At 43.9% G+C, this 22,757-nt stretch overlaps 1 protein-coding gene across 10 annotated transcripts in view; it reads right to left on the bottom strand.

The window, feature by feature from the left end:
• Nucleotides 1-22,189, bottom strand: part of pard3ab (par-3 family cell polarity regulator alpha, b) — a 231,816-nt gene extending 209,627 nt beyond the window's left edge. For all 10 annotated transcript variants that reach the window (XR_014597038.1, XM_084007806.1, XM_084007814.1 and 7 more), the window contains exon 1: nucleotides 21,811-22,189. Coding sequence is in view for 9 of the 10 variants with exons in the window: in XM_084007806.1 (XP_083863932.1) it covers nucleotides 21,811-21,930 (120 nt within the window). In the remaining variant the exon portion in view is untranslated. The remainder of the gene's footprint in view (nucleotides 1-21,810) is intronic.
• Between the last annotated feature and the right edge of the window lie 568 nt (nucleotides 22,190-22,757).

The following is a 22,757-nucleotide window of genomic DNA, read 5'->3' as shown; positions in this document are numbered from 1 at the left end:
CAGCTGTGTCCATGTGTTGAGATACTGGACCAACACTCAAGCCTCTTAATATCTGTTAACGCAGCCTCCAATCTAGCTTTGTTCTCACCAGCGCCGATAGAAGCTCGGCCAAGAGGAGCTCTCTCAAACGGTGACACATCGCAGGCCGTCCCTCCGGATGACAAACACAGACCGCAGTCATGGAGACGAACTGACATCGTTCCCTGGGGGTCAGCAGGAGTTCTCGCCTCATCCAAACGGGGGATGGAACAGGGAGTGTGAGGAGGAAACGGTCGTCTCCCGAGGATGGAGAGGCCAAGAGTAATAAAAGCATATGTAACACAGATATGTATGGAGAAAGAGATGGCAAAGGATGATGGGAATGCGTGCTGAGATATGATGAGAGCAAGGACAGAAAACTGAATGCTCAATGTAAGGTAGAGATAAAAGAAAATAATGACAAAGAAGGAAAAGGGAAACTCTATCCCTCTACTCTGTCAAAAGGGAGATTTGCCCTGGTAGTGGCAGTACTAGTCGTGGCGGTTAAAATGACTGGCGAGGTTGATGGCGATGAGATCACCCTCGCCGTTTACATTGGGGGGAACATGGGGACAAATGTTAGAGAACAGTTTCCCCCTTAAAACGCCTCAACCCATGAAGTGACACGACAGCAGAACCCGTTCTTCAGTCACAAGCAGCCTCGGGCAAGAAACGAACACTCATTTGCATGTCAACAAATATAATAAGTAACAGCTGAGTTTGCATAATTGGGTTAAAGGGGAAAACAGAATATTTCTACTGTGACACCAAGAAGTCCAGCTGTGTCGTTTTAACTTGATTACAGCTGCGTATGTCAGGATTGACAAAGATTTAACCAAATTAGTTCTACCACAGTGCAACGTTACTTTCGCTGTTACTATTATATATTATGGATGTGACAACCTTTGAACCCATCAGGTATCGGCCTGATGACTGATTAGCCTCTAGGGGGAAGGGGCTTTATTTCTGGGGTTTGGTGCCAGCGACCATCCGGGCCAAGACTTCCTTTTCTATATGACTGATTTGTTTCATAAGTACCCAGTTTACATGCAAATTCTAAACCAATAAGAGATTATTTATTTGAGCTTTTGTGTTATCTTATTTCACAAAATCTTCAGTCATTCGTATTACTGCTGCTACTAACAATGTTACACACTGAATGAGGTAACTCATCATTTCTTATCAACAGGTTTACTAGACTTTCGATGAGTTCTATTGCTATTTTATAGATACTATCAGTTGGAATATGCTATGTGTTATGAATACTGGTGTAACTCAATGGAGATATGGATTGCATTGCATTGCATCAAAAAGAATGACAAGCCTGCCATGGTAACTTATTTTGTTGGGCGATATTTTGTTCTAGAAATAATGTTGTTGTAAACGACATGATTGTTGTTATTTTAAGACTATTTAATGAAAGCAAAAATGATTGAGGTCATATCCATGTTTTGAACAATAAGTCCATATAGTTATTATTATGACAAGCCAATTAACCACGTGTAAACTAGACATGTCTCTTCCCTTATTTTACCAAAATAGTTTTTTGTGTGTGTGGTGTAAAATATGCAAACTTCTCTTGTGGCAGTTCTGAGTAAATTCTTAGTTAGACCCAGACAAAGGTCAGACCAAATCCCAATCCAGATGTACACCAGCTCTGAAAGGCTCTCAGTGGAGGGTTCTGTTTTCAGTCTGCGCTGGATGTGGATGACGAGTTAATTATAGTTGTCCAGATTTTGTTTTCAGGGTTGAGCTTTAAAACAAATACCACTCTCGGTCTGCACTTTCACACACAACACACCTTCCTCTCGTAGAGTCTGTGACACACTCTCACACATACAGGGCCTTCTTATCGGTCGATTATAGATATGAAACCGTAAAGGGTCATTAAAGCTGCTTTCATTGTGCATCCCATCAGGGTCCAAACACACACCGTGGCCGGTCTCCCTCCCATGCATGATGTAAAAGGCGGCTTTCAGGAGGTCAGGGAAATCACTGGCTTCTCCTGTGAAAGCATCTGGTGACGCCGCGGCCCCAAAATAAAAACGACTTGCGCACATACCACTGGTGATCCAGTTATGACACTGAATGTTATCCCAGGGATTGGGAGATGTCGTACAAGAGGATTTGCGGGGGCAGAAGTAGTGGGAACAGTTGGTCAATGGGCAGACAGCGGAGCATGGGATTATTTTACAAAACATGGACTCACACTCACACACACACAGTCAGAAACAGGGCTCTGTCTGCCTGCGTCACGTGACCGCTCGGCAGCACAGAGGAATAACTGCCAACAGCCTCGGCCGTATCAGATTACAGCTCAGCAAATGGAAAAAGGCAAAAATAAGGAGGCTTATTTGTACTGGGCTGAGATATGTCCTATTATACATAACTGTGATAGCAGAGCGAGGTGGAGGAGGTCTGCCAAAAGCAGACTCACGACTCCACCGGGATACACTGACGAGCTCTGTGAGCCGCAGCACGATCTTTTACACTCTAACGAGGCCTGCAACGAGCTACGATGTGGCTTTTTGACAAATGTCAATTCATTAAATGTAGGCCTAATTCATATCATTAGTCTGAGTCTGAGACAAAGGAAGGAAAAAATGTTTGTAAAACTAGGCATGGAAAAAACTTTAGTAAATATCCATAGTAGTCCCATTTTACACCTCAACAGTCTATTCTCCAAATGAAAGAAAAGAAAAGAAAAAGAAAATGTGCGTGTAGGGTAATACTGATTTAATGGAGGACATCACTTCTACAGTCAATTAAATCGTGAAACTAAACTTTTCTCCATTTCTCTTACCCTCTAGAACTGCTGATGTACTGTGGGTGGTGTAAATCTAAATATTTGTTGATAATATTTTCTTTTTTCTCAGTATTTTCAAATAGTGTATATGTTGGTTTTTATGCCACGGTAGTAGTAAATGCAGCTCAAATAATAAATCAAATAAAATTCAAAATTATTTAATTTGAGCTGCATTGTCCGCAACCATGGCAACATATATCTGAAAATAGATACGGTAAAAAGGATTCAAAAACAAAACAAATCCACTCGTGTACTTGATGTGCATCAGGAGGAATGCAAACAGCAGCAACAAAAACAATTCTCTGGCCAGATAATAAGGCCAGAATCACACCATTAAAAATACGACATCAGGGAAACAATATTTCAGCACCAAGAATCATTGATGTAAGCAGAGTCTCCTCTCGTCCCAGAGTCCAGCAGAGGAGGCAGGTCTCTGTAAAGATGTGGACCAACAGTCGCCAGCCTCCCGTTGCCGACTCAGCTCTTATTTCATTCATCTTATCTTCCTGAGATCAGCGATCAGACAGCAAGGAGCATGCTGGGTCGTGGAGTAGCCTGAGGTCCTAGGTGGGTTAGCTTAGCTTCCAACTGGACTCTCCTCCCTCTCCTCCTCGGTGGGCGACTCTGCCTTCAGTGCCGTTTGGTCCGGCAGGTCTGGCTGGGTCAGTTTGCCTCGAGGTCTGCTGCCCCTTAATCCAACCGCCACACTTCCTTTTCCCATGTTAATGAGCGTACTCTGTCATGTGCCAGAAGTGCTCCAGTAATAATAACGTGACAAATTAATAAAAATGTAGCTAAATTCATGGGAGCTACCGGCCGCCATGAACAACGCCTCTGTTTGCCTTAAAGGCCAGCATCAGCAACAATAACAGCGGAGAAAACAAGGCTGAAAACCATTGTTCTTTTAACACTGTTCATTCACAGATTTGCTGGTACTGTCATCTGCTTCTTCAGCAGCTGTTGGCTCCAGTATATGGTTGCAGGGTCCTCCACCGGTAGGCGAGGGTTCAAGGTTCGAAGCTCATCAATACATGAGACCAACAGACCAGGGAAGAAGTTCAGATTCAAAAAGTTGCAGCCAAAATGAAACTCTGACATAAGTTCTGTTTGTGAGTCTGAAATCAGACTAGGTCAACATCCTGATCATTGAAACCAGATTTATCTGAATTAATGATCAAGCAGAAGCGTGCCTGGAAGGAAGCACACTAGAGATGTGAGGGAAGAACCTCCACTCTGACACAAAACACCTGTACAGTCACAAGAGTCTCTGGAGCTCCAATAAATCCAGAGTGATACATCCGATCTCCAGCAGAACTCATCAACTTCATGAGTCACTCTTTACCGGAGCCTGAGTCTATTTGTTTTTTCCAATTGCAATGTCTCAATGAGTTCATGCTCTTTCAAAAGGATGTGCTTGCTATTATACAATCGATGAGCAGAGGCATAAAATGGCATAGCTATCGTGTATCGCAATTATTTCTGGGACAATATTGTCCAATGGAGGCAGTAATTGTGACCTGCAGGTCAGCTCAGGGCATCTCAGATTACATCATGTGTGAACTCACAAACCTACCGAGATGCAATTGTACTGCAGCGGTTTGAGCAGAACTGCAGTGTCATGGTGTGGTGTGTGTGGACCCATGAGTTCCCATGTCTGGGGACCGCAGACGCCTTTACAGACAGGTCTGGACAGGCAGGAAACCGTGCAGTACCGTACAATGATGTCTTACAGACGTTGTTATGTAATGACTGTGGACTCACTTCAAACACAGGGATCTTTGACAGCTCGGGTGGACAAAAGTTTATTGAAAAAGGAGATGGAGAGACTTCAAAGGGGAGAGCGAGTGTGCGTGTCCATGTGCGGGGCAGCAGGGGAGGACATGGAGAACATGGTTATCCTGCAAGCAAGATGTCCCGACAGCTGGTGTGTGTCCCTTAACAGCCACGAGTTCAAGAGCAATGCAGCAAGAGACTTTATCAACTATTCCCTTGCTTCTTCAGCGCTCACTAACTCAGTTGTGTAAGGCACATTGAAATCAAGGACAAGAAGAGGAACCGTTTTCCTCAAAGCTCAAGCAAAAGGCCCGCGTGGATCGAAGCTAAATCAGAGAGTGAGAGGAGGAGAGGGGTGAGAGAGGCTTGTTGGGACGACGGAGGGGGAGGTACCGGAGCTGAGCCGTGGAGATGGATGTGGGCAGAGGGGAGGTTGGAGATGCAGATTGCACTCGTTTCCTCCTCCTCCAGAGAGAAACTAGGGGGGTGTTAGTTACAGCAAGAGAGGAGATGAGATAGTTTCCTTTGGCTCTCTGAAAGATATGATGAAATCACAGTCATAACGATGGAAGTATGCAACATCCATCTGGCATCTGGGTCAAAAGTGAGTTGTGGTTGTAATGCATCTCTGGACACTGTTTTTACTAAATTCATCAAGGATTCCCCCCCGATGACGTTGCATGACATTGCCAAGAATATGTTCTGGGGCCACCGCAGCAGTCTTCCGTTTCTCTTAAAAATGCTTCCATCTCTAGCTGAGCTGAACAGTATCTTTGCAACAAGGGATTTTATGGCTGCAGTACAGGGTCACGTGAAAGCGCACATTGTCAGCTGGGATCGGCTCCAGCCCCCCCGCGACCCTGAACAGGATAAGCCGTTGATAATGGATGGATGTTTAAAGTTTGTTTTCTCTAAATGTAGTTTCTTCTCAGACTCACTTCAGCAGCACAAGCATCCACCAATCCACCTTTCATTCCTGTCTACTTTCTGAAGGTTTTTAGAGGTTTGTTCATTAAACCAATTAGAGCCTGATTTATCCAACATTTTATTCCTGAAAACATAGCAAAACTTGATTATTTTCTGATATATTGATTGATACAAAGAGATTCCCTTACGTATAGTTCTTCAGAAAACTTCATGGAAATCATGAACCGAGGAAGTTCCGTGGCGTGATGTGAGATAATGTTTAAACCCCATTCAGCTGGCTCGTCTCCACTCAGTGTCTGCAGAATAACTCCCCTGCATGGCGTGTTCATTTCCATGTTAAAATCGGTCCAAGTCTATCTTTGTCTGTCTCTAATGGCTGAATAATCCTCTCTGAAAATAAGAAGTAGGAGTAAATCAAAACAACCAAAAAACCAGACAATAAGTCATGTTGCTGTTCATAGAGAACCAGCTGGACTCAACAAGCCGTCCCAATCTTTGGCAGGGCTGAGGCTTTTTCCACCCATCGAGTCTGGATGGTGAAGATAGAGGTATTTGCAGCATCTCTGTCTCCAAGCCAAGCTTTCACAAAGCCCCGCCGGACTCTGGGCTTCACAGAGTCACACAAGAATCACACAAAAGCACAACTTTAAATCTTTTCCACAAGAGATTTTAATTTTAGTCATTACTTTGTTGCCTTTTAGTCCTGTGCACAAATGTTCATAAAATCACATTGAATATTTCAGCCAAACTAGTCTGACTGTCATTTTATTCAAACTTATTTCACATAAGAGTTTAAGCTTATCAGTCCCTGATGATAATCACAGCTGAACGATTAAGAACGCAGCTTTTTAAAATCAGATTAAAAATACGGTTCCACGGTTCTTCCACTGCGTGCTCCATGATTGGGTCGGGAAGGAATGTGACCATTCCTTGGAGGTCCAGAAAAGCCCGGGCATCTATGTGAATGCCTCCAAGGCTTTCCTGTTGTGACACAGCAAGCCGGCCTACTGCTGCAGAGGCCATGTAATTGGCAAATAAGTAGGGCATGTGACTTTGAAGCTGCAGTCACTCTAAATGTAAATCAAAGCGATACAAGCTTGTAACGTTTATGCTTAGTATCACTTTGGACTGCACAGATCAACAGCTAAACGCCGTGATTCCCAGCCGCCATTTTCCAACCAAATCACTCTTCAAGAGACGTAAAGGAGGGACTTGTTCCTTTAAACAGTACCTAAACGACTAAAACAGGAAATCTGTCTGTGCCTTTAAGAACAACCCATACGACTGTGTCTGAATAGACTGAAGTGAGTCCTTATTTGACCTGCCAGCTCTGTGGTCGAGGTCTAGTTGGGTTTAAGCAGCAGACTACATGGTTAAACTTACTCACGGTTAAAGGAAATTAAAGGTCACACTTTAAAGGTGAATTAAAGCTGTGCTGTCAAACTCAACAATCCATCCATCCATTTTCTACCGCTTATCCTGTATTCAGGGTCGCGGGGGGGGGGGGCTGGAGCCGATCCAGGCTGTCATTGGGCGAAGGCAGGGTACACCCTGGACAGGACGCCAGTCTATCACAGGGCCGACATGTAGAGACAAACAACCATTCACGCTCACATTCACACCTACGGGCAATTTAGAGTCACCAATTTACCTATCCCCATCCTGCATGTCTTTGGACTGTGGGAGGAAGCCGGAGAACCCGGAGAGAACCCACGCTTACACGGGGAGAACATGCAAACTCCACACAGAAGGAACCCGGACCGACCCGGGAATCGAACCCGGGACCCTCTCGCTGCGAGGCGACAATGCTACCCCACTACACCACCGTGTAACTCAACAATAATTATCACAATATATATATTGAATAATAATTAGTGCTGGACGCGAATATTTGACTATTCCGATATTCGTTCGTTGGGTAGGTAAAATTTAAAATTAAAATTTTTAGCCGTTTTTTAACCCTTGCAGCATGCATTAAAAAAAACCTTTTGGAAAATGCTTCTCGTTAGGGTACAAAAATCAGTGCAGCATAGTATTACGATATTATCCGTCTAAATATTGTATCAATACACAACAAACAAACTATTCATACTGCAAACACAAATTAAACCTGGACACAATTGCGTTTTCAGTCCTATTGATGGTGGATGGTCAGCTGATGGGCAGGCAGTTGGTCAAAACAAAGATGGCATGTTGGTCAGCCCTTCTGCGTGACCGACGAACCCATTTTGCTGCAATAAAGATTCTGACGTGAGATGAACCGAGTGAAAACTTTAGATAGAAGATGAATCAGATGTTGCCAACCTGCAGAGTTTGAAGTTGAGAAAGTAATAACTCGCAATATCTCTTCTCACAATACTCAGCATATCACAACAAGACTGTTTGATTATGAATTCAAATAACTTTATCAAAGATACATCTCAGACCTGTATGAGCATTATTGTGGAAGATTGCATTGTGGAACGTTGCCAGATCATTTTGTCTTCAAGCACTAAACCCTGCCAGTTCCATTTAACTCAGATACCATCGTCCCGGAGGTTTTATGAAACCTCATTTGTTCCTCCATTCAAAAGAGAAATCCCAGAATTGACACAAGAAAGACGTTTGCGGTCTAATCTTACACGGACCGGATGCTTATGCATTTGCTTTCAGCGACGAGTACAAAAGAAGAACGAGTCCGGGCTTCAGAGAGACGGGTAGAGATTCTGGGCACAGTTCAATACGCGGATCAAGATAGTCTAAATGGGGCGCTTGTTTCCAACAAATGGCCTCCTCTTTGAAATGCCAGGCGTGTTGGGTTTGGTGTCCTAATTCATGTGTGCAAGAGGGCAAACTCTGGAGCGCACACACACATCTTGTCTGATCATGTCAAAAGAGGCAGTAGTCCCAGGCCAAACCTGACACAGTTCATTCACACAGTAAGCTTTTTATCCAGCGAATGTCCTTTTCTGCCTCAACTGTTACCACTGTGATAAACTGCATTCAAGTCCCATTAAGAATCCATCTTTGTTTATTACAAAAGGTGATTCCTTACATAAACATTCAAATACTAGTAATTCATGACCCTTCATACCTGCGACTGCATACAGGAATACAATAACCAAGAATCTCAAATGTAAGAGATACTAAGATTAAACCTAAAAATTAAATTTGTATGCACGATCTTTTATCGTGTCCTGCAGTCCACTGTATCTGTGGTTCCATCTTTTTTTCATCTCATGCAAGTTGAATGTGTGATAAAGCTTCACACAGTGTTTCCTCAGATGTTCTTTCACCACATCACTGCTGTTCTTCCCCTCGTTTTGCTCGACACACTTTCTGGTTGTGGCGGCCTCTTTTATCTCCGCGCTCCCCCGCCGGTGCAAGCGTCTCGACACAGCAGAGCGGGATGAGAACACAGACAGCAAGCCCACAGCCTAGATGACGTCCCCGCTCGGCGGCCTCCAAAACAATCCCTCAGTGTTTATTGTACTTTCCAGTTAATTAAATCAGACGTTTCCTAAACTGTGAGGTAACAAAGTAACCTCACTCTCAGAAGACCACATCAGGGATCGTAAGCCTCGCTCCCCTGTGGGATTTATGTGTGCCACATGCTCGCGCTCTCTCACTTCCGTTTGCTGCCGACGAAGCAAGCTATATGCAGCTCAATCGGGGGCATCGGATATTTGTACCTGTATTTAAATCAGACCTTGAAAGTTCAGTTTATCTGCAAGACACGTTTCAGCTGATCTGGTGCGTCTGAGCCCAGCTGGTCCCGCCGATGCACTTCCTCACGTCTGCCTCCCGGCATACTAATGACGAGGGACAGGAAAGAGGAAAGCAGTCTTTCCCGTCTGGGCTGAAGTGTCTCCTTTCACAACAACCGACTTCACTTAAACTCAACACGAGAAACAAACCCTGAATTTATTATCCCGACTTATCAGAAGTGCTGAGGCAGACAGGAAATAACAAGCAGGGCTCCGTTTTGGGAAGAGTTTGCCAGCCTGGTTGGCGTACTTAGGAACCAGTTCAAGATGTTGGTTTGACGATCCACTCGGAGAGGCCAATGCAGCTCTACCTGGCCTTCTATTCTCCTGCTCAGTGGAATTAATTATTCCAGAAGGCATTGCACAGAGGCATCACGTTTACACATTTAAGGATTTAATTTAATGTTTTCAATCAGCAACAAACTAGCAGTAGAGTGTTGGTCGTTGTCAAAATGGAAAAATGCAATTTTTCACATGAAGTTTATTCTACTTCATTTATTATTAGGTAAATCAGGTAAAAAATATCAAACTAAAAAAGAAAAACTATTTCCATTTGGGTTGTAAAATGATTTTGTTTTGAAAACAAAATAACCGAAGAACGAACGGATTGTAAAATATCAAAACAGCACAAGTTTGTGCAAGAACTTGTTTACCATCGCATAGAAGAAAACACAAAGCACATAATAAAGTCTATATTTGTTCCATTTCACATAGTTCCTCCAACAAACAATTGCACTTTTGTTGCAGATCAAGCTGGGCTGATGCTGCAGGCTGCAGACGTGATGACAGTGTGAACCGCCTCCGACACAAACACGTCTGACAGGCGGAAATATGGCGACACAAACACACACACAGATGCTCCATGCAAGCGGTCTGGTAGTCCATGCATCTTCCCCGTGGTCTGGATCCGTCACTCAACGTGACAGTTCACACACATACGATCAACAAGTAAGTAGGCAAACAGCAACATGCCAAAGTCTACACAAGAAACTGGCGTTGACGGAAAGAGGAAACGTGTTGCTCAGGTCCAGACATGAGGGAGATTAAGAGTCTTGCATCATCAGCTGGTCAGTCAGAAAGCTGATGTTCCTGTCGAGCAACATGTACGTCTCATACAGTCATATTCCCAGCCGACAGAAACTGGGAGAAGCTGCTCTGGGGTTTTGCTGGGGGAACTCAACTTTTTATAATACTTTAAAAAGGCACCATGATCAGGAATCTGTTCACCAACCTTCGCCTTTATGTTCTAATTAATAGTCTTTTTTCGAAAATATTTTCCACCCCATTAGTTGCAGGAGCACATAGGGTTACGTGAATCCCCAATTTTTCTGATTATTGCGTCTGTGTGAACGGTGAATAATAAATCACTGTGCAGGCTTCATTCTGACAAGTGCAGACCAGTCGTGTCAAACACACACCCAGGAGAGAGGGAAGGCTTGCAATGGTGGAGGTGTTGATGAATCAACGCCTCTCTTTCACCCATCATACACTAAGGGAAATTAATCACAACCCAATGGGGCAGATATCAACATGTTACCTGGCTACGCCACTTCAGGATTGCACTTATTTTGCTTTTAGTAAAAACTTCCTTAGCATGAAAAGGTTTCATTTTATATGATAAACTGCTTCAGGAAGTTGAACAGACCATAATTTCCTCTTTACTAGATTGCTGTGAAAACTAAATGCCCTAAATGTAATGTAAATGAAAACATCTTAAAACAACCATATTTATTCAAGTGTATCGCAAAACCTACATGTTTACCAGATTAATTTGAAGACATGACAACATAAGAATTAACCTACACACAATACTCTGTTATTGAATAGTGAATGCATCATAATGCAAATCAGTGGAATCTTTGTTGACGTCAGCTATGTTGTTTAGTAGTTGTGCTAACGTTAGCTAGACTGTCTCCACAGACATGTTTTGTTTTGGTAGCGTATCGCACTCGAGCACCCACATGTGCCGTGTATAATGCATAACTGAGGGTGCAGCTGCTTTGTGTGACAGGTGGGTGCCGCCTCAGTTCGCTAGCTGCTAGCTAGCTAGTCAAGGCACTGCTAACACGGCGGCGGCTGGAGCCACCCACTATGAGCTCCATGACGGCTCTTCAGAAATCTAAGGGTGACGTCGTGGTCCACATTTTACACGGTCCGCGCTAGAAATGGAGACACCCCAGCAGACAGCAGGGCGATGAAGAATGAAGTTCAAGGCCCTCCGTGTCTCTGCTCTGCCCAAAGGCCAATAATCTGTCAAAGGCAGAGCTCTCGCCTGGCCCGTCCTATATTTAGCAGACAAAGCCTCATCAGCCTGAGTACTGAATTCAATTTCAAGGGACGTCATTAATCTACGCTCATGAATCATTTGGGTTATGTTAATGTGGGCTCTTCACCCTCCGAGCAGCATGTGGTTTTCCGTGTCTGTCCGCGCTAAGCCTCGCGCACCTCTCCGAAGCATCACCGTGTTTTCAGACTAAGCCAGTGCAGGCCCTCCATCGCTTTGACGGCATTCGGGTTTCCATGGCAATCCCGATTGGTGGCCTGAGCGTTGCACTTTTTTTTTTGCATCACTAAACCACCAGGTTTCTCGTTCAGCTGCAGGCAATTAGCAGCTCGGTGAGAACAACAGGCTCCGTTATGAGGAGGGGAAATAAAATGAAATTCTAAGACTGGCAAGAAGACTGGAAGAATCTCACAGGAATTCTAGAGGCGGGAGGAAGAATATAATAAACCAGCATCTAAACAATGAGGCTACAAAACAGCAGAAATACAAGATCCAGGCCTCTATTATATCTATCAATATCTATCCCTATTGAAGAAAGTATCAGTTTGGTAAGCATATGAAGTCCTCGGACTCAATCACATCTCCAGGCTGTATCAGGCTGCACTGAGGGATACAGTATATCTGAGCTACGTCGCTGTTTGTTCAGTGTCCTGGCATTCCTCAGAGACAATCCTCTCCCTGTGCTCCACACACAGCGAGTCCTTGACTTTTCAGTCGGTGTCTGTCCGCTGGGTGGACAAGGGACGCTCAGGCTTGTGAACAAGGCCGGCCTGCCGGCTGAAAACAAGCGAACATTCATTTAACATGTAGCCGATTCTCTGGTCTGAAGTCAGTCGCACGGAATGAGCAGACAGGCATTGAGACAACCTTTTAATATTGTAGAATACAAACCCTGTCCTACAAAATAATGTCGCCATGCAACTAAACTGCAATTAAAAGGGAAAATGTGTTTTCCCCCGGACCCAGATATTGGACCACACATTCCCATTGTTGACAAATAATAAGCAATTCACTACTACAAACTATTACTAACCTGTAATAACGGTTACAATATACAGAAAATGCTACAAAACTACCCCCCAGGTTAAAGGTATGTAACAAAACGACATAAAAATAACATAAAATAATCGCTTAACTAATTTTTTCAAGTTTTTCATGAAAAACAAAAAACTTCACCAAAAATGTAACACACTTGACATAGGCCATTATCTGAAAGGGGTAAAATCACATGATCTGATCACCTGAGGATGTAGGCGATTTTACCATAGGTGGCCGGCGTCATGAGGAGATGATTTAGGCAACAAAAAAACAAAACAATTTTGACAAAAAATGACTTAGGCGATTACTTTAACAGTGTGACGATAGACAATATAAGAGGTGGACATAGTCATGGTGATGTCCCCCATTGGTTGGTGGAGATTAAGCATTTTGACCGCTATAATTTCCATCAGTTATGCTTAATAATAATTCCTGAGATCTGAGAACATATTGAAATCTCTACAGAGTTCAATCATTTTACTCCTGCAGAACACATTGATCATTTCAATGCTCAGGATTCTTGGCCAGATTTCTTTTTTTAGTTGTCGCTATGTTATTAGATTTGAAAATGCTACGAACATAAGATGCAAATTGTAATAAAGCAAAATTATTTGAGTAAAACTCTGACATACTTGTATTTTCGGAGCAAGTTTGACCTTCTTTATACTTTTATTCCACTATATTTCAGAGGGAAATGGACCGTTCTTACAATTTTGTCGAGCAAAGAAATTTGCTGGATTCAGCTTCTTACATGTGAAAACAAGGATAGCACATTTAATATCTTTGGGGTTTGGCCATTTCATACACCAAACCATTAATCAATAAATAAAAATCAGCGGGGTTGTTTTAAAATAACCTTTCGTTGCGGCTGTATATTTAAGTAAAGGATTTCAGTTATGAGTATTCCCAGATGGCCTGCGATGGCTGGGCCAGTCTGGCAGCACCATGAAGTCAATGTGGTTCGGGTTGAAGGAGTGTCAGGCAGATTTTTTTTCCCTTTAATACATTCAGGTTTTAATACAAGGGAAATTCAAAGCTGAAAGCTTTTCCATACTTGCTGCATAATATCCAGTCCAAAGAGAGCATTGTTGCTTCGAGCAGGCACTTGTAGACAATGTCTGGCCTTTGTAACCTCCGTGTTTATTATGGAAGAAAGTTGATGACTGCTCAGTTGTGCTTGGCCGGCTTAGTATAACTATCGGCTGAGACTATTTAAATGTTGCTGTGGCTCAAACCGCAAAACTCCTGAGTGGATTCAACCTGAGCGGACGTGAAAAAGGTGCTGGGATGAATACGACGCAGTGTTCTCAACACAAGTAATGACTCTGTTCTCTAAGCAAATCGCTCAAATTGCTAATAACTTCAATAACACGGCCAGATGTTTTAACGGTGTGCCACGATTCATAGTATATCTTTATTTGGAAAAACAGCGCAGTCATTCAATCTGGATGAAGTCAAATCATCGTTAACTCTTCTTCTACAATGACAGTATTCTTCCTAATATAATCAACTATGTCAGCATCCAACGCTGATTTTCCACAAACTCTCTGGTAGGAAAACGTGACAAGAATCTCCTTTATAAATAAACTAGCTGAAAAGGCCTGGTCGACAAATGTGGACCAGCAACATCCGAGCAGTGCACATATCGTTAAACGGTTTTTATAAGTTTCCTGATGCTTTTTCCCTGCACCAGTTTACATTCAGGAGCTTCCTCTGTTTATGGTAGAAAGTCTACAGCTGAGACGAGGAGGCTTCGGGAGGGGGGAGGGGGACTTGACCTCAAAAACACAACCCTGCGATACATCGCTCATCAAAAGAACTTCAAGTGTTGGTGATAATTTTTGAAGCATCCATCACCCAAAATAGGCTGCTGTCAGTCAACGTGTCTCTGGCCTACTTTGTTTGTGTGGGCCCTGCTGGGGGGATGCAGTGCCATATGTAGCCGGCTTTGGTGCACATGGTTGGGGTGCCAATGCTCAGCTGACTGGATCCATGCCAGGGTTCAAGTAATCTGTTTTCATAGCACTCTGTAAACCACTTAAGCTCTGTGTGTCATTAAGTCTTATGATCTGGACTCTAATTAACTCTGGGTTTGTTGGGCGACCCCTCCCCCCATCACGGCCAGTCAGTACAGTTCACAACGCGTCACATTAAAGACAACCATTGCCGTTTTATTGCTTGTGCTATTTTTCAATGGAGGGATCATTCACAACATCTGTGTGGGTAGTTTGGGATCAGCCTGATTTTCCAGACGACAGATGTGTCAGTTATTATTATGCATTTAGTTTCATGATACACCACTAATAATCTTTTTTGGGGGAAAGTCAAAGCTAGGGATGTTAGTATTTTATCGTATCACTGTTAACAAACAACATTGATTTTTTTAACTGTTAGCATTAAACATTTATTTTAAAGCTGATCAAAGAGGAGCAGCTTGTCACTAAAATGAGAATAGCTGGTCCACCTTTAAAAAGGTCAGCCTACCTTAAGTGAGCCTGGGCCAAAGTAGTCGCTAACCCTCTTCTCTTTAGTTCAACTTAAGTCTCATTAAAACAAGACGCAAGGCAAGTCTCAAGTTGGTGAAGTCTTTTTTTGCATTTACAAGTACATTTTTCAAGACATATCAATGGTGCGTATACTGGTGGTCACATCGAAAAGGGTTCTAAATGCTTCAAATGAACTAGTTCATACCAATGTAATCTGAACCCGTCTCAAGGAAAAGGGGCTTATATCTGTTCCCAATGGCTTCAATCAAATGGCAAGAAATATTTAAACCTTAAATATAAAATCTAGGGGGTTTATCTAGGAAATTTAAATAAAATAAGATAAATTCAAATGAAAAAAAATTTAAATAAAAACCAATGGTGAGACATGGTCAAGTCTCAATTCCTCATTTCCATGACTTAAGTCCAACTCCAAGTCTTGTCTCGAGACTGCACCTCTGCTATGTCAAGAAGCTTTAAATTCAACAATCTAAAAGGTTTTCTGGCATAACATTCCAAGTCTGCAGATATGTTCTTTCCTTTCCTGCAGGGTGCTGATGCTTTGGCCTTTTAACTCCTAAACACAGGTTTCTTCCATGACTGGCAATTTAAGGAATGTCATCATTACTCTTACTGTGAACAGCACAGCGTAAACTTGAAACTTCGAAAATGTAAATAACCAAAAAAATCTCCATCTGAGGACTCTGTAGTACATGTTACAGCATCACACATCCTCTCTCTCTCTCTTAACAGGCCCAAACAGTCCTGCTAATGACTCTGTGCCATGTTCGCCCTCCTCCTGGGAAAACCCGCTGGCAAGCAGTGAAAGTGGCGCATTGCTATTATCACATCAACATCACGATGCCAAACACTGGTAGGGATGACAGTGGAGGAGCGTTATTGAGTTGTAACAACAACGGGGAGGGAGAAAAAATGCACAGGGCAGCAAAAGAAGCAGTGTGGGAAACGCAGCAATGCCAACATCATCAAATGGCAAAAAGAAAAAAACAAGTGTCTCATGTCCTAAAGGAAAAAAAAAAAAAAGACAGTATACTTTGCTGCTGCTGAATCATCTTTCCTGGGGTCCAAAGCATTTTACGTAATGTCAGTAATTTTATCTAACTTTTTGAGTTCTCAATATCAAGATGAATGCAGGTTTCAGAGGTACACTGGATCTGTTAAAGCACACGTGAAGCCACTGTGCCCTGATATTTGTTCTACCACCTCACACAGGAAGCCTCGTGCAGCTTACTGTGTTCTGTTCACTCCGGTGCCTCTTTAACGGACTCCTTTAGGAAATGATGTCATGTTTTAGGACATTTTTCACAGTAGTTTGGTCAAGGGCAAAGTCAGCGGCCCGGGGATCATTGGTGAAGCTCTTAATCCTGCACTGTGCCCGTTTTGGAGGCAGGAACCTCTGGCTGGTACAGTCTGGTGACATCAAACGGATGAACTGGAAAATGATTTGAGCTTACGACTCGACCCGAGGTAGATCTACTGCACCTACACCGATAGCACAGTAACGCTGGAAGTTTCTTTCAATCCTAAATGGACGATATCCCTTCAAACCAACTAAAAAATTGTTAAAATAAGAGTCCCTGAGATGGGATAAAATACACCTGGTAGTAAAGGTACTAGTATTGACATAATAGACCTGTGTGAAAGCAGGTAAATGCTTTGGAAATCCCCTTGTGATGACATCACTAGTGCTACTTTTGCACCGTTACCAAGAAAACAGGAGAGAAATAGAAGCTTCACTGTATAAGCAGAGAATAACGTGCAAGCCTGAGGAACCATTGTTGTTGGGGTTTTCCCCATTTCTTTGCAGCCCATAAAAAGGATTGCACTCTAGTTCAGTACTGCTCTAGTGTCTGCCTACTACATGGTTCTGTTTACCAATGCAGCCGTCAGAATGGGCAGCAGTCTTGGTAACTGTGGCAAACAGATATACAGAAAAAAAACTTCAGATTGGAAGGACAAGCAAAGTTTGAGTCAAGGGGGAATCGTACCCTATTTCCCCCAAAATCATCGAGTACATGCAGGCCGTTTGTTAAACTCAGGAAAACCCACAAACAATAGGGGGTAGACTTCCAGTCGTCAGTAGATGCCTCTATTTGTTTGCTCCTGGTGTGTCTAGTTCAAAGTCACAGATGCGTCAGAAGGCACCGGAAGCAGGGTTAGTAAAAACTGAAAATGCGGAAAGACAGACAAAGATGACTGACATTAACTTATATGTTTTGTACGTTAATTATTTATAATACTTATAAAGTACCACAGCATTAGATTGGAAAAGGGGTGTCATGTTTCACTGCCGTTGGACGCAGGATCTGATAAATACCTTCAACTACTGCAGAGTCATTTGTCGGGGAGTGATTGCTGATTGTGACCTTTCCTACTGAAGACAAAAGCCAGATGTTAGTGGGTGGCAGTGGGGTTTTTTGTCCAGCGCGTGAATGCTCTCCACCCTTATAGCCGCGAGACTTTCCGCAGCCTTGGACATGTGACACTACGATCCTTCTTCATCGCATTTAGTTTAAAGTCCCTTTCACGCATACAATTCAGTTGCTCTTCATAACAGAATGGGGGCAACTTGAAAAGTGGGAGCTTCTTCCTTTGAAGATGTGGAACAGTTCTGGTGATGAACGTGTTAATCTGCATGACTGTAACGGCAGCAGTTAACTCTCACAGCGTGGAGGGGCCGCTGCTTATCTCCAGGCCCCCTCCGCCATCAAAGGCTCCCGCTCACTAATTAATAACAGTCATTTGTGCAATGAATTGGATAACATCTTGAGCACGGTGCAGCACACAGGAATGACATCGGGACGAGATTAAAGACAGGCTGACGGATTGGAGTCGTCGACGACGGCACTGCCTGATGATTTCCTGAAGGCTGGTTATGTTTTCACTGTGAAATTTCATGTTTGACACATGACCAACATTTCATTATCTAACAAACTGGGAATTTTGACACCAACTAAAACATGAAATCAATTTGCTGTGGTTTCCCGTTTCAAAACACCCATTAGCAAAAGAAAACGTTTCAAACGTTGTGGAGAGCATCTTCTTGAAATAGTCCATTTCAACATCAGTGGGTATCAAAACTGATCATTGAAGCGGTGCGTTCAAATGCAAATTTTAGGCCGTGATACAGGTGACCTAAAGAAACAGTCAGCCTTCATTGCCATTAGTTCCATGATGTTGGTTTGTTTGTCTATATTGGTTTTTATACTAAACAACCAATATTAGAAAATAGTGGAAGTCAATAACCAAAATAGTGTAAGCCCTAAAGGGGTTAATCAGAACTTGACATTTCAAGTAAACAAGTACAGCGTAGCGCCTTTTTTCAACCATACTAAACCAGAGTATTATGTGCAACAGGTCAAAGTCAGGTTAAACCTGTCTGCCTCAACGGTCAAACGTGTCCACAATAGCTCAGACTCCTCCGAAGGAAACTCCAGCTGCATGAAGCTGTGAATGGAAATCTGCTGCATGCTGGTGTGGACACGACGATCCAGACACCTGATATCCTCCTGGAGACTGAGCGCTAGGAACAGTCAAATAGAAACTAATCTCGTGGTTCTTCTTGACATGCCAGCGCTTATGTCACTTGTGGGTTTGGAGCGTTAAACCACCAGACGGATTTTCCAGTCAAGGGTGTCATTTTAAACGCTTCGTCAAATGGGCGAGAATCCACCCTATCATCTGTGGGAGGAAAAATAGCAGTGGAGGATAATCAGACACCGTTTTAGGTTCAAGGCGTTCAGAGACGTTGAAGTTGGCAAAAAAAGAAACTGTCCCTCTCTCGAGCCGACTAAGATTTCTGTTGCATTTGTGTCGTACAAGCAGCGCCTGAACAGTGTCCTCGTCCCCCTGATTCCACAGTTCAGGGAAAGCTCAAGCCCCTCCGTAGCGGATGGTTTCTTTCTGCAGGAAGCATTCCTCCCTAATGACAGGGGAAGTCACAAGAAGGTTCATACAAACACAGAAGCAGGAAAACAAACTTAAATTTGGGCCTCTTATTAAGGCGCGCTGACCAAGAAAACCTGTGATCTTCAACACAACATCTGCGACCGAAAAGACACCCGCTCATGAGACGCAAGATGAGAAAACGCCCAACCTCGGTCGGACACCATGTAGGCAGGGTGGGAGGAGGGCAGTAAACGCAGATACGAGGTGATTAAATGGCAAGGGGGTTGTTTTTTGAGGCAGTCTGTTTTGTTGTGGGTGAGAAGTTCATGAGGAGCTCTGGGGTTTTCTTTTTTTATTTTATTTTAGATCAAAGCTGGAAGAAGACGAGAAGTGAATGCGTGGCCTCGTTTCCAGCACGGAGGCACAATCCACCCTCCGACACTACAGTGAGCAGAGCTTCTAGACCAATGGAATTCTGACAGGGAACTTCGACGAATTCATCCGCATTCTGACGAAGACATGGGCAGTAAAGAAAACATAATGTGGTACCATATCAAGGTGCCACTGCCAGCACACATCCTGTTCTGTCAAGGGAAACCTGGCGTTACTCGACTTTTCTCTAAATCTAATGCCCCTTTTCCACCGAGGCTTATGGCGAACCAGTTCTTCCCGTTTCCACAGAAAAAGAACCGGCTCTTGGCCAAGAAAACTGGTTCCTTTGCAGCCCCAACTCTTTGCTGGTCTAGAACCGTTCGCAAACCTACATCGGGGGCTGGGGGCGGGGCTAACGCTCAAGGCAACGGTGAAAATATGCTGCTGTGGAGTTTTACTAACGTTACTCTTCCTGGAAAGTTTCACTTTTAACGACACATTCATGTTTAGTTTACCAAGCTAGTGATTACAACAGCAGCAACTAGTGGTTATGCTTCCTTGAGTCATGTAAGCTCAACGGCTAGCTCGCCAGATAGCGTGATATTGCTAACAATAACGATAGCATGCTCCTTTATGACTGCCGTTGGCTCACTAAACTTTACCAACATAACTTAACATCTGTCTTTACGCGTCGTGGACAAGTTTGTGATTAAACCGCTGTTCTCTTGTTTGTGTCTGTAGAGCTGTCTGATATGGACGATATTGAACGGAGGTCCAACCTGCAGATGACTAAACATCAAACACTCTGATCATTGATATTGCACACACTGCTGTCCACTTTAAAAATGTTGTGATTTTAGTATTTTGTGTATTTTATTGTTATTGTATTATTTGCCAAAATAAACAGAGACATGTCTGCTATGCTTGAAATTAGCGCTAGCGGGGAAACCTCAGACGTAAACAGTGACGTAATGACGTGGCTCTCTGGGCTCTCCAGCCTGTGGAAAAGGGGTAGAAGAGGACAAAGAAGAGTCCAATAAAATCCCAATTTGCATGGAGTCAAAGAAGAGTCGGTATCTTCTTCACCGTCAGCAGCTCTCAACGCCAAACATATTCTCCTGCGCTCTTGTGTCTGCTCACACTGAATTATTCAAAAAGGAGAGGAGGATACAGTACGACTTCTAGGGCTGTATCGTTACAACAAAAACAGACGAGGCATGAAGTCAGCACGTGGACTGGAAAAGCGTTCATTATTTATGGATCGTGACGAAGGCTGGACGATAAACCTAACTGCCAAACGTGGAGATGAATTCAGATTATAATGGAGAGACTGCGGATCAAATCATCACACAAGCACATTCATTCAAGCAAAACAACAAATAGATACAAAAGAAATAGGAAGTTCCGTTGAATTGTGGTGGAATAAACGGAGGGAAAACACATAAGACTTTTTATAAATGCTCCTGTTCCATTCTCTTATCTAGCCGGAGAACCTGGCACATAAAGCAGCGAGCGGGTTCAAAGGTTATCTGCTGCTACTCCAACGCCATGCTCCAAGTTTTCTTCCCAGGATTTATGTGTCAGGTCCGTGCCTTCTCCTGTCAGGTGGAGCTTGGCACTGTGGCCTCCCTCCCTGACCCGCGGGGCCTGCTGCCTTGCTCAGACAGCCGTGCAGCTGCAGGCAGCGCCTCCTCTCAGCATTCTGCATTTGGTCCAGAACTGTAATGCAGGAGAACTTCTCTCGCTCCTCCTCCTGTTGCATTTGAAGCATCATTGATTAGCATCATGCGTCTGTGCTTGCAGCTCCAGCTTTACCCTCGCTGCCATCATAAACGAGCTCATCACAAGTCGAACGTGTGAGGATCTGTTGCTCGTGATGGACACTTAAACAACAGAGTTGACTTTTCCTGTTGCTAATTCAACCGCTCTGACGCGAAGCCTGAACGCATCTGACTGCAGCCCCACTTTTGCAGCCCGCTGGCTAACTTGCTAGTCGGCTAATCTCCGCTGGCAACTTTCACAGGCGTGAACCGAGGTCTTAGAACCGGGTTACCGAGTCCACAAGCGCGTGTTTGTGCACGTGCGTGTGTTAGAAACCCCCCACATGTAACACTTCTACGCTGCAGCAAGCCACGGACTACTTTGTCTGATCCCAGAGGAAGTTTTTGCGCGTTTCCAAACACAAGAACCACAATGGCGCTGCGCCTTTCTTTTGGAAGCGGCAACGCAACGGTGAATAACACGCGCGTGCAGAACCTGTGTGCGCTCGTGGACCGAACCAACTTGTGCAGCGCGAGCGGAAGACAACAGAAACGGGCAACCCCCGGTTCCCTCTCCTTTACGTCCAATTCAAGTTAGCGCCATGTTGAGTGCGCCTGCGGAGCCCCCGGGACGTCGCAACGTTTGCTCCCAGGAAAACAAAAGCCGCAAGGAAACAAAGTAGCCGCCACTTACCTTGGCGATCGCCTTCTTATATCTCATGACAGCCTGCTGGATGAGCGTGTGGACCTTAATATTTCCATCCCCGCACGGCACCACCACCCGGGTCCGGCCAAAACACACCGTGACTTTCATGGTTTAGTATCCGAGATCTTGCCCAGATTCGGACTGAAGCCGAGAGGAGGAGGCGGAGGAGGAGAAACCCGTGTGAAAATAAAAAAGGAGCATGGGTTTGAGTTTGTCCGGCTCCGCTGCTGTCCCGGTATTCCTTCACAGTAGCGAGGACTAAAGGTCTTTCCGCTCGTCCCCGCCGGACGACATTGTTTTCTGTGTGTTTTCGGACCACCTGTTTAGCTGCTCTCTCTCTCTCCCTCTCCCTCTATCCCAATCCCCGGCTCTCTCCCTCTCTGCTGAGCTAATGCTCGGTCACACGTGGCGTTCACGTGCGTTTGGGAATGTTGGAATCCACAACTCACCGTTCAACGTGGATGACGTAAGGCAGGAATAGTCCTCAATTATTTAAAATATGAGCGAGCTGGTTGAGTCAACATGTCAGGGATAATTCAACAATTATATAAACGGTTCCTTCTTTGTTTGGTGATCAAATTCAAATTAAAAAGTGGCCTAATACCTGGTTATCACTGCCACTGCTCTATTTTGTTAAACATGTGTCATGCAGGTTTGGGTGAAAATGAATCAGAGACTTTCCCATCACAGAGAAAGCTTTATAATCTATCCATGCATGGGTAGGCCTAAAATAGAAAATGAAAAGTAGGCGTGATGATTATCATTTAGAATCTGTATATTGTTATTTGTTGCATGTAGCTCAAATCTAAATCTAACTTTAAGTCTCTAGTCTGTTTGTTTATAGGAGACACTACTCAGAGTTAAAGAGAGATCAGCTGCAGGAAGTGTTCAGTTAAGACTTGAATCGCATGACTTCAGAAGTTGCACTGCATTAA

Source organism: Eutrigla gurnardus, assembly GCF_963514095.1.
Source record: "Eutrigla gurnardus genome assembly, chromosome: 4".
NCBI classification, from domain to species: Eukaryota; Metazoa; Chordata; class Actinopteri; order Perciformes; family Triglidae; genus Eutrigla; species Eutrigla gurnardus.
The sequence above is the reverse complement of the archived record's forward strand: the minus strand, read 5'-3'. Positions and strand labels throughout refer to the sequence as shown.